The sequence below is a fragment of the Glandiceps talaboti genome, chromosome 5 (genome assembly GCF_964340395.1).
Source record: "Glandiceps talaboti chromosome 5, keGlaTala1.1, whole genome shotgun sequence".
NCBI lineage: Eukaryota > Metazoa > Hemichordata > Enteropneusta > Spengelidae > Glandiceps > Glandiceps talaboti.
Window position 1 is genome coordinate 5,472,170 of NC_135553.1, and position 12,831 is coordinate 5,485,000.

Here is a 12,831-nt window from a genome sequence, read left to right on the forward strand (position 1 = left end):
TATGTCAAAGACATGCAGAGTCAAAATGAAAGACAGTTTGGAAACACTAATTTACACACATATTCAAAATTGGTCACATGATTTTTTTTTCACCTATTAGAATTAGAATGTTGTTTTCACACTGCATTTATGCACACCAAATATGGAGTTGCATTGACCAAATATGGTGTAAATATTTACATGTATATTTACATATATGGATGGTTGGATAGGGGCATGGTAAAGTTCAAAGTTCACGTTAATAGCTGTACAAAACCTGCTATTAAATTATAAACATGTCTTCTTTCATCAGTGAATTCACAAAATGAGTTTCACACCTACAATTAATTATAGAATGGAACTACTGTACCAACTTGACAATTCTGGTTTCCCCAACAGTTCTAGTTTCAGTTTTTACTTTAATGCTACTACTTGATATGAGTATAACCACCAGTCATCAATCAAAAATTTCAAAATTTTCTGACGATGAAGTACCACTGATTTTTTTAGAAATTGGTTTAGTTTTTCAAGTTGATGTCAATTGATTATCATATTTATGGAAATTATCCTAATGACTATACTAGTAAGTTATTAATTATTCAGTAACTGTGGGGACAAAAATTACATCAAATATGTAGGATTCCTGAGTTTTTAAAACTTGTAAAACAAAGTCTGACAAGGAATACTTTCAGGTTGATAATACTCTTCTGTTGGTAAATAGTAAAACAAACTATATGGTACAGACATATAGGAGTCAATCAGTGTGCTTTCAGTACAATTAACATAACACCACTGAACCTCTTTGTAGCAATACTGAAAGAAGATGATGATGATGATGATGATGATGATAGTGATGATGATGATGACAGTGACGATGACAAGATGTCAAAAAATTTGGGATTTGCTTCGAAAAATCTTTTCACTCTGAGTCTAAATTTTCATTTGATACTAAAAGATTTAATGTTGTTGACATTTCTGTTAACCAATGGCTAAAATGAGTGAACACAGCGACAAACCTTTCAATCTAATAACCCCCTCCCCCTCCCCCTTCCCCTCCCCCTCCCCCATCTCCAGCTTGCAATGATATTTCTATATAAAGTTTAATGATGGAGAGTAAAAAACAACAACATATCACTTCTATACTCAGTTGAAGACATACTAATATACAAACATACAGATTTGCCAACAGTAATACTGGCAGTGTTAAGAAAGACAAACAAAATAAACTTGAAACCAAGACAAAAGACAGTTTGAAAAAACACAAACAAGTTTTTAAGCTTTCTGAGAATATCTTACAAATAAATTAAAACATGCAAAGTTCTAAAGGAATAGAATTTCAACCTAAAATAAAATAATCTTGTGCATCCTGTCTGACTCCGTATAATTTTCTATTTCCTGATACTCTGTGATGATCAGCTGGTATCTCAGGACCTATCCTCCTTCCTGAAATCAAAGAAATAAGCATTTAAATGAAAATAACAAATATTGGACATAAATGATATGTTGATCTAAAATGACTGGAGAAACTTACAGGACACAAACCGAGTTTCTGTGGTCTTTTTTAATGTTTTTTTTTTGTTTTGTTTTTTGTTTTTGTGTTGTAGGGTGTTTTTTGGGGAAGGGGGTGAAAATTTTGCTAGATATTGAAAGTTATTCTTGGAGCATACACTCACCTGCTATTGACAGATCTCAAAAGATTCAATAACATACAGAATTTAGTCATTTTTGATAACCTGTGTACTTAAATGGCAAAGAAACTCCTGTTGTGCTAATAACACCAGAAGTCAATCTTATAAACACTGTTTACAAACAGATATCAAGTCAGTGTACACAGTAAATACCATTAATATATGACAGGTAATTTAACCAAATAAAAAGATTGAACCATTTCTAGTAAAGGGTTGGAATATATTTTTCAACAGACACAATGAACAGTGTAAAAGTGACAGCTAGTACCAGCAGTGCTTCAAAATGTCAAATACATCATATATAAATTATAATGTACAACATGTCACACACACTGTGACACAGGACTTTGCCCCTAGTGTTGGTGTCAACTAAATCACTTAACATGTCTATTGGGTATGAAATTTTGATGTCATACTGTCAGACATCTAGTTTGTATTTTGGCACTGGTTGTATACTGTATACAGTGCACCAATAGGTCAAACTTTAGAGTTAAGATATGCAGGAACTATTAACAAACCTTCCAAAAATAGTTCTATGTTAATTAAGCTTTCCGAAAATCGCAGCATTATAAACATGATTTTTCATTAATGCATGTAACATTATCTGATATAGTTGAGGCGATGAAATTACTACCAAACCAGAGAGAGTATAGAGTTTCAAATAGGCCACATGATGCTTTTTAGTCTCATACTCCATTTTACAAATGAAATACAGACACTGATAGTGCTCATAGCATTTTATCTCATTGTGAACACAAATACGAAGTTTTGTGTTTGAACTTCTTTGTCTCATCTGACAGTGATGTCGCTTTGTATTCATGGTGAGAATGTATCGTTTTATTTGCTTACATGCTATCACTGTATCAGTGTCTGTATTTTGTTTGTGTAATTTGCTTCAAAAAACCCTGTGTCACCTAATTGAAACTCTATAGTCTCTCTAGATAGGTAGTACTTTGGATTACATGAATTTTATATCATTATTATTATATTGGTTATTAGGAATATATTAATAAATGTATTTGAATATTTCAGACTTACTAATCTATGGCAATCAATGTGCTGAATTCAAATCAAATGTGCCAAATTCATTCAGCCACCAAAATACAAAATATACCAGAAGAATTAACAAAAACACTGATATGTTGCAGTCATTGGAATATCACCAAAACGTTGTCCTTACCGTTAAGAGTATGATATTTAATTTTCGGTGGGTCTGGTCTGGGTGCACCAGGTCCTCTCGCTAGACCAAGTCTTGTATGTACATCATTATAGGAACTCCAGTAGTTAGGTTGCCAACTGGGTCTACTCAACACATCCTGCATTTTGGCACCTCGTGTGTTATGGGAATGATTGACCATGGAGGAAAAATGGATTTCATTGGGCTGTAGTATGAAAAGTAGGAATACTAGTTTATTTGAGAGAAGATAATGATAGAGATTGGTGGTAGTTAGTTGTAATTTCTTAGGAATCGTTTGACTCTCTCAGTACTGAAATTATTGATGATAATGTAAAATCCATGCTATAATTCAGGGCTAGGTTTAATAACCCATCAACAGGTGGTTGTCTTTAAAACCTGTGTAACCATAGGTATCCCACCGTATAGGTACACTCCTAGTTCCTATACAAGTATATGGTTGTCTTGTATTTATATAGTATGTATAGGAAGAACTTAAAGTCATGCATACTGTACTCACACACTGAACAAGTTCAGAACAGATTTAGGAAAGTGTCCAAAGTCACATTGGTTTTAAAATGCGTTTATCACTAACATCAAACTCTCTCCATTGTAAATGGATTTATAGGTTATATATCTTTGCTTGGCATCTATGACCATGTCTCATTTGTCAAATTAAATATAACATAATAAACTTTATACCTAAACTTTATTCATACTTACATGTCGTATTTCTTTGTCAAAGTATGTACTTCCATAATGTGTATTCCTGTATCTGTCATTTGTAATACCGATATCAAAATGAGCTGTGTGTAATGACGGACATGGAACAGGTCTGACTGCTGCTGATAAACTCCTACTACCACCAAAGGCCTGGAATATAAACATAAAATAATTCAACATTCACAAATTTTTTTAAATGGAAATACTGGCATTCTTGTAGCCAAACTATGTATAATATTTATAATAATATGAAATTTACAAATCAGCAGAAATGCATTTACAGTAATAAAATTACAAATGTTGAGCTGTGAATGCCCAATCATTTAACACCAATTTGGTATTACAAAATGTATGTACAAAGTTTATAGTTTAGAAGCTTAGAACCCTCTCTGAGATCATGGTGGGTGGGTGGGGGGGGGGGGGAATAATGAATATTGCCAAGATCATCCCAGTGGTGGTTTCTGGGGTATATAAAGTAGTCAAAATACTTTGCAATTCAACAGTTCACTAGTTTCAATGTTATTGTAACTAATGCTTTTTTGTCATGATTTTTAAAAAACATTCAAACCAATAATTATTATCCAAAAATCAATTTTTTATCAATGTCAAATGTATAATTTGCATAATGATATTTATAAATAACATCAAATATTTGACCTTTGACCTTTAACCTCACTGCTAAAATTTGACCTACAGGCATGGTTACCAAATCATTGTTATCGATCATCTATCATTCCACCATGTCATGTAAATCTGATCTCTTGTAGCATTGCACAATAACAGTTTTTTTTCTAAGTTATTTTCTTATCAACGACAGCATTGCATTTACGACATAAAGTGGATAGCTGACTTAACTGGGATTAGTTAACCAAACATATGTCTAGCCTATGTCAAGACAAGTAGAGCTATTTCAGCTGTACAACTGACTTGTTGCTAGGGCTACTTACTATGTGTTTTGGGTACACTTATGTGGTATAGATAAGACCATTACACGGCCATTAAATATCTCAGTAGTTAGAATTGAGGAAACATGAGTTTTATACATGTAACTCAGAATCAGAAAAATACTAACGTTGGTATTAAACTGCTCTAATTAAAACAAACACCTGGTATTAAAACTGCTCTAATTAAAATAAACATCATTAAATCCCCCCCCCCCCGCCAACACATACATATAATTTTGGTTTTTAAAAAGTCACATTGCTATTTTCCTTTAATTACATGAAAAAGCTAACCTCACTATTTACAATAGTGAATTTTCTGTTCTACAAATTTACACTGTCCCTGCCGCCGCCACCACCACCACCACCACCACCACCACCACCACCACCATACCACCCCTATCCCCACCACTACTATACCAACCCTATCCCCATCACCATATTTTGAAATTATTTTTCAAATATGATACATTTTAGGCATAAAGTGTTAAAACAATTATTGTTTTCATATTCTCAATCAATATGCTACAATTTACAAAGATGATCAGTTACAAAGTCTTCTCTTTTTAAAAATTATTTTCATTTTTATTTTTGCATATAGGTAACACTCATTTATACCAATATACATAAAAACTCAATCAATCAATTATTATTTTTACAGAAGAAATCATGACATATTTAAAGATAACAATAAACAGTTAAGTACTGTGTGACTTTGAAATCAGTTCACCAGCTGATCAATTCCATGCAACCATGATAAACAGTAATACATTACTGCAGGCAATGTAAACATCACAAATCAATTTTAATCAATTTAATAGTGGATACAGGGACTATTCATTAAACAATGTATACTACAACACCTTTCATAGTACATTTATGTTCCTTTTCTGCATTAAAAGTTTGCATTGTTAAAATATATAGCCGTTAGTATTTATTTACCTGTCACACTGCTGTACAGGATGTTGACTCCATTAATTCATTAGAGTGTGGTTATTGTGTAATATATTGAGGCACAATTATTTTGTTCAGGGTAGTATAGCTCAGCTATTTCATTCAGGGTGATATTCATTGCTAAATTATTTTGTTCAAGGTGGTATAGCTCAGTTATTTCAGTCAGGGTGGTATGTCCATGCCTGTGTACATGCAGGTAATCATGCTGTGTGTATCCCATGCATGGGGATCCCCCTGGCTGAAATAGTACCATCAGATTTCACCATTATATATTGTCATAGAGTTGATGTTATATGGATTCTAAATGAAAACATTATGATATGATTTCAATAAATAAGGTTTATTTACTTGTGACAAGTTTGGTATTGTATTGTATTACATGTTATATCCCTATATCAACTGGTATTATTTAGATACATAATCTTTATCTGGGATTATTTTATCTAACTCCATGGTTTAATCTACCATTTACTGATTATCTATATTAAAAAAATGTTTCTCAGATAATAGGTATATTTATTCCGTATAAATTAATAGTTTCACTCACAGAGTTGTCGATATCAAGGCCTGTCAGATGTAACCCACTTTATAGGTTAGTGACCCTGTCATTGAAAGTGATGAATCCATTAACAATAATGGGACTTGGCTGTAAATTGTGCTGTATAGTATACGTTGTGAGGAGAGAGACTTAGTAAATGTTGAAGTCTGTATTTACAGTGTGGTTATTTTGAGTGTAGTAGGGTATCTATAGACGGCTGTAGGTAAACTGTCATTGTTTTGAAATCCTGGGAAGTCACGTTTCACTTCAACACATGCCAGTGTACTTCAAGATATTGCTCAAATATTTTGAGAAAGCACACATTCATGAACATCCGTTGTGGTAAACATAGTGATTTCTTTACTACTACTATACTAGTTCACGGATAATGACGATGTTTTTGAATTGCCTGTTTAGGTTTTTTTTTTTTTTTGAAAATGATCACTACGATGCAGTGTAAAGTGACATGAGGCAGACATATCGTATTCGTAATCTTGATCGCTGTTGGCACGTAATAATGATCGCCAGCTCTAAATAACGCGAGTGACAGAAACTTACCGCTGAAGTGGACGTTGTATAACTTGTAGATGCCGGTATCTTTTCGAACGTCAGAGTAGTCCGATGCATAGCACGAGTCCCCTTTGGGGGCCTGTCTGGTGGCACATACGTCCTTCGATCTTTGTACGGTACATCTGAAATGACCGTAATGTCTCTGGACCGATTTGTCAGAATCGTGGCGGCTGAATGTCCCTGTCCGGCCCTACTGCCGTGACTGGATGCTGAACCACCTGAAAGAGTCGCCATATTTAATCCAAGAGGGAAAGTTGTCCAAGGAAAAGTTATATCGTCTGGAATATGTGGCTCCGTATTACGGTAACATATTGTTTAGTGGTAGCAACTCCTTTGATCGGGTCGTAAAACTTCAATGATACAATGCAAACATAACCTTTTCATGACATAAGGAGACTTTATTGAGTTTTGTCCGCACAACAGCTAAACAAAACAAACAAACGCGTCCGCGTATTTTGTAGAAATATAGTACCAAAATTTACATTTCCTCTCATATTGCTTCTCAATTTTTGACCACCATAACGTTTTTATAGTAAATAAATTGAATTCATTACCATAAAATGAAGAAAAGTGACATTTTTTGTCGTCAAAGTGTCTATTAAGCAAAGCGCGCATTGAGACAGTCGTAGTCGTGGCAACCACTGAAAGTAGTCTGCCATTACTGTGAAGTGGTATTGGTCGTGAACTTTCACATTGGTACACAACAGTTCAAGTTGTCGTACAGTATATAAGTATAGTATATATAGAAACATATAGTATATTATTTCAATAGTATGTATGTATTATGGCAAGCCGAGCAGACCAAAAAGAACTTTTTGAATTTTGAATTTAATTTTTTTTAAATATTTAATAGTTGTAGTACGTTTTTTTTTATATTTCTTGATTTTTTTCATATATATTTTCACAATTTTTGATATGTATTTGTCTCATAAATATACATCAACTTTCACTTTTTTGCCATTTTTATTTACTTATTTTTGGGGGGAGGGGTGGGGTGGGGGTGGGGTTCATTTTTTGGGGCCGGTTTTCGTAAGTCACAGCCAGAATGAAAATGGCCGTAGAGGGCTGTCTCCGTTCTGATCTATTTCAAGGACAGTATCTCACAATGTATATTTGTATGTGTGTATATGGGCCTGTATACTATTGAAATAATATATAGTATATGTTTCTATATCGTATACTATCTATACAAACAACACAAGGGGGTGTGACTGGATCGGGTTGTAGACTCATGCATCACTTTTTCAACCCCCAAAACACCCAATCTCATGATCTCATGACCACAAAAATGTCGGAAGTACCCAGGCGAACAATCTGGGAAAGTTTAGATTGATCAGGTCACTTCTCGATATCTCATACCAGCTATAGACATCAGCAATCACGGTGATGGGGAATATTTATCCACTTCCATATTCATCCGTTCTCTTTGAAATATACACCATCTGATCATTTGGCTGTTGCTATGGGCATTGTCTTGTTGCTAGTCATATTTGCATACATATTTTTGAATGTGTATCTACTTACCTACCTATCCATCTCATCTTTGCAATATACATCATCAATAGACCTAATTTGCATATCACTGTGATCATAGTGGAGTCAGGATGGGTGAATGGTTAGAGTGACTGACTGAATCTGCAGGTTACAGGTTAGAGCCCCGTCTCTGCTGTTGGTTTCTGAATGGCAAAATCCTTGGGCAAGATTTCAACCATGATTGTGCCTCGGTCAACCCAGCTGTATAATTGAGGACCTGGTAGGATAGAGGCTGCAATGTGAATGCTTTAATTCTATGTGCTTATAAAGGCTGCAATGGATTATATGCTCCCAAGGGAGTTGAGTAAGTAAAGGGCTGTTGCACCACTATAGATCCGTACCAGGGGTAATAAATGTAACACGCTTTGAGCACAGAATGGGAAAGTGCTACATAAAAACCAACATTATTTTTCATTATCCTGACCCTGAACAAATAACAATCTACACAACCCTAAGAACATCCCACTGAATTACAGACTAATCTGCTGAGTAGTTTTTGAGTTAATCTTTTAGAACCAAAAATCACATTTTCTTTATTAAAAGCATACATCTGTGATGCAATCAATTTCCTTTGAAAAGTTTCCCAACTAGATACCCAAATATCAAGGCAATTGGTCCAGTGGTGTTTAACTTCATGTTATTTACAGACAGACACACACTTTGCCATGCCTATATCAGCACTGATCCTCAGTACGGAACATGACACTTACAAGGTTGTTCATAACAGATAATATACTTTATTGCACTCCAATACTGTACTCTCCATTCTTACACAGAATGCAGGCAGTGTTGTATAAAGAACTAAAAATAGACATAATATGAATAAAACAGACATATCTTGCTATTGCTATAAAAAATCTACAACTTTGACTTAAAAACAACAAAATCAGTAATCGTTAAACAAATGGGTTACACAGAAAAAAATTGATCACCGATCCCAGGTGTGTGTGCATGTGTATGTGTGTTTGCGGCCTAATGCTAATTATTAGAACACTCTCACTAAGATCTATGCAACTGTGTTACTTGTGCTGCAGGGTTAGGACCAAGCTCTGCACATCGATAACCTATAATATTGTTGCTGCCATCAGTGGCGGCCATATTTGATTTCTGATTGGTTGCTTGCACCTTGTAAACAAGATGGCGGCATGCATCCATGTTAGACTACATAGTAAACATCCACAGCACTTCTTTTTCACATAAAACATGTACTTAACAAAGTATCTGAGGTGGTGAGTGAATCATACACATTGTTAAATCAAATGATACATTCCTTCGCAAATGTGGAGTTTGTTCTAGGTTATCTCACAACAGTACAATGTGCATGTTTATGTTTCTTTATTTTGACAGTCACAAAATCCAATATGGCCACTACTAATAGCCAAGAAGCAGAAAGTGATGGAAAGACGATAGTTTCCAGTAATGCTGCATAGGAGCTTGGGTCAGGACATGACTTCTGCTGACATCTCTCATGGAAAACAACTATGTTTCATAATTCAGAAAAGAAACCGACTCATTATATTCTAAAAATAACATTTTACAGTCAGATAAACTAATGTGTACATCTGTCTTAGTAAAGAAGTATTATTCAAATTACCAACACTACTATAGAACAGTTTCTGATTGGTAGATGTACAGATGAATTAGTTGTGAGACCCAATGAAAAATATCCTGTACTTCGACACAAAATCAAATATACATAACTGGTGGATTCAAGGACAATTTTTGATGCACACAATCTTGTGGTGCAGTATCAAATACAAAATGGGACAGTACAAAGATGAACAACATGTAAGAAGGAAATCCCTGAGAAGAAAATTGACCATGTTTATCTTTTGAATTCTATGATGGCTCACTTCAAGCTTTGAGCTGCTATGATAAAACCTCTCAATGCTATTTGTTGGCCATCATTGATTCGAGTTGATAAAATGGTCACCCTGGCAATGAGCTAAAATAAAGACACTGAAAATGACACTACTTAAGAACAATGTAATGATACATGAAATCCACAAGTTCACACAAAGCAAACCATACTGTATACTGTAAACCTGGAAATTTTCGCTAAAGATTTATTTTTGTTTATTTCACTGGAAAACAAAAATGCACATAATGACTAAAATGCCTTCTTGTACACAAACACAATGTACCAGTCTGGTAATTAGTAAAAATTAGTCTGAGAACTGAAGATTGTAAAATTGCCAAATTTTCTAGTGGTGAAAATATCTAGGTTTACAATATTTGAAAGTGTCAAGGTGTTAAAAGGGAATGTAGTTTTAGTAATAGAACTTGACAGGAAAATGCTAAACACTGTGAAATAGTATCATCTGGTGCCAAGAATGAAGACAAACAAAACACTAGTGGTCAAATCTTCCCACAAAGCAAAGACCCCTCCCCATGAGAACATTTATTTATGTGGGTGGTGTCTTCGAGATTTCAACATATGAATGGGATGGGTAGGTAGTTATGGAAACAAGATACACATTAATATTTATATTTATGTGCATGTTCATATTACTGCTTACCTGGACCAGCTGCATAAGAGTACAATCTATGAGTTAATAGCATGAATAGCTGGCAACACACTTGTCTCCTGCTTCTTATGTTCTTACTAGGCACGGACTGTGATGTGCCAAAAAAATTGTGTGACATTTACATTTGACCTTGGAGCTTGAGGTCAAGGTCACATTGCATATTCTCGACACAGACAAAAGAGTGTAAACACTCACTCGCGTCTCCATGCACAACCAAATAATATTGTATACGAGTGTTTTTCATGATAAAAATGGATGGAAATTTACCAAATATTGACATTAACAAAAATGTATCCCATGTATTGTGAAACATAAAATAGGATAACCCTGATACAATGCAGTCTATGATATGTAAGAATATGATTCCAACATTTGACCTAGGGCACAATCGATTTGCATATTCTCATACATGATATATATCACACAGTCTATGATAAGCAAAAACTAACTTGACTCTGACCACCATTCCCCTTAAAGTTTTAGATACTGTAGTCATATTTATTTTGGTGCATGAAAAATTTGGCAGCATGGCAATTTAGGTGTCAGGTGCACTCTAATGGCAGACAATGCAAGGGGAAATTATACACTACTGGACATCGCATGGGGAAATTATACATGTACACTACTTGTAAATAACTCATCCTGTTTTTTGGCTGAATAAAGTAATATGCGCAATGGACATAAAATAGGATAGTGGGACTTGTTTCCATGGAAAAACTTTTGCACATCTTTAGCACTGAAATACATACAACTATAAAAATATGGATAAAATGCATTCATCTCATTACTTTTTGTCTTATTTCTAGGTTCGAAATGGAAAATTGCAAGCACATCCTAATCACCCTCAATATGGGTCCTTCACCCCTTCATAAGATAGAATAATCCAAACTGTGGTCATTATGAATTGCAATATTACTGATAGATGAAACCAAAGTGACTATTAAAGGAGTAAACAAATATATTAGCTAAGCTGACGTAGGTTAAAGAGATTTCAAGTTGCTATGTGTCTACTTGTAAATTGAATCGTGAGGAAATATAACAAGGCACAGATGTGAGTTTAATATACGGACAAGACTGGCATGAATCAACTAAGAACCAAGACAAATTTTCTACAACATCAGAGTGAAACTTTCAGAAACAATGAAGAACAATTCTGTACATAATTCTAAAGCTGTCTTACCCAAACAGTAACTGTGGTATTCACACTGAAAAAAAAAGAGCGTAGCTGACTTCCCCACGGATTAACTGAAAATATTTCCATTCACTCTGAAAAATTATCGTGGCTGTCTTTCCCACAGATTAAATGGAAATATTTCCATTCCATTTCCAGCCTGGCTGTCTTTACCATACATGAACAGGAAATATTTACATTCCATTTCCAGCCTGGCCTCCCAAAAATTAACTGGAAATATTTACATTCTCTTAGAGAAAAAAAAAGCCTGGTTGTCTTTCCCATACATTATAACTGGAGATATTTCCATGCCCTTTCCCACTGAAAAATGACCATGGATGTCTTTCCAATACAAAAAGTACGGTAACTGTTCAAATATTTCCTTTCCTGCTCACACTGAAAATTGAGTCTGGCAGAGAACATACATAAATTGAGTTGTTCTAAGTAAAATTAGCAAAAATCTGAAATGCTGTCCTCCACCAAATATCATGCATACAAAAAACATTACATATTAAAATCTAAAATTTTACATTGATGCATCCTTGTAGAAATAAACAGAATTTTGATTTATAAATTTCACCAGTCCTTTCCCAACCTAACAGAAGATGAACCAACTCAAAGTAATTTTTCTATTTCAAGTTCTTCTTTAACTGGCGGTCCAATGCAAAGGTGCCCTGCAATCTAAAGAGTGGACCTTCACACATCAACTGCCATCACTATCTTTCTAGCCTGTGCTGTGACACCATCCAGCCCCATTTTTTTTTGCCTACAGACTTCTTGTGTGCTATTCACATTATTCACAAGGTTCAGAGACCCTGTAAGCACTGAAATCTGTGCTGAATTTGAAATTAAACTGATAGCTTATCATGTCACCAGTAACATACACTGGGAAATGCTTAGAGTTCTAATCAAATACATCATTCACATATTAGGGTATGTGTTGAGGAGAGGTCACCTGCGAGGTCAGATTAATCCAACATCAGTGAACAATCATTTGAACAAAATGGCCACTTACAAGTGCTTGTCAATATG

General features: G+C 34.6%; 1 protein-coding gene across 1 annotated transcript; it reads right to left on the reverse strand.

Annotated features, from left to right (window-relative positions):
- Positions 1–1,066: 1,066 nt before the first annotated feature.
- Positions 1,067–6,873, reverse strand: LOC144435948 (uncharacterized). The gene is made up of 4 exons (XM_078124588.1): positions 6,556–6,873; positions 3,565–3,714; positions 2,848–3,049; positions 1,067–1,422 (listed from the first exon to the last, which is right to left on the reverse strand). The coding sequence occupies exons 1-4, from the start codon at positions 6,799–6,801 to the stop codon at positions 1,316–1,318; spliced, it is 705 nt and encodes a 234-aa protein (XP_077980714.1). The 5' UTR covers positions 6,802–6,873; the 3' UTR covers positions 1,067–1,315.
- Between the last annotated feature and the right edge of the window lie 5,958 nt (positions 6,874–12,831).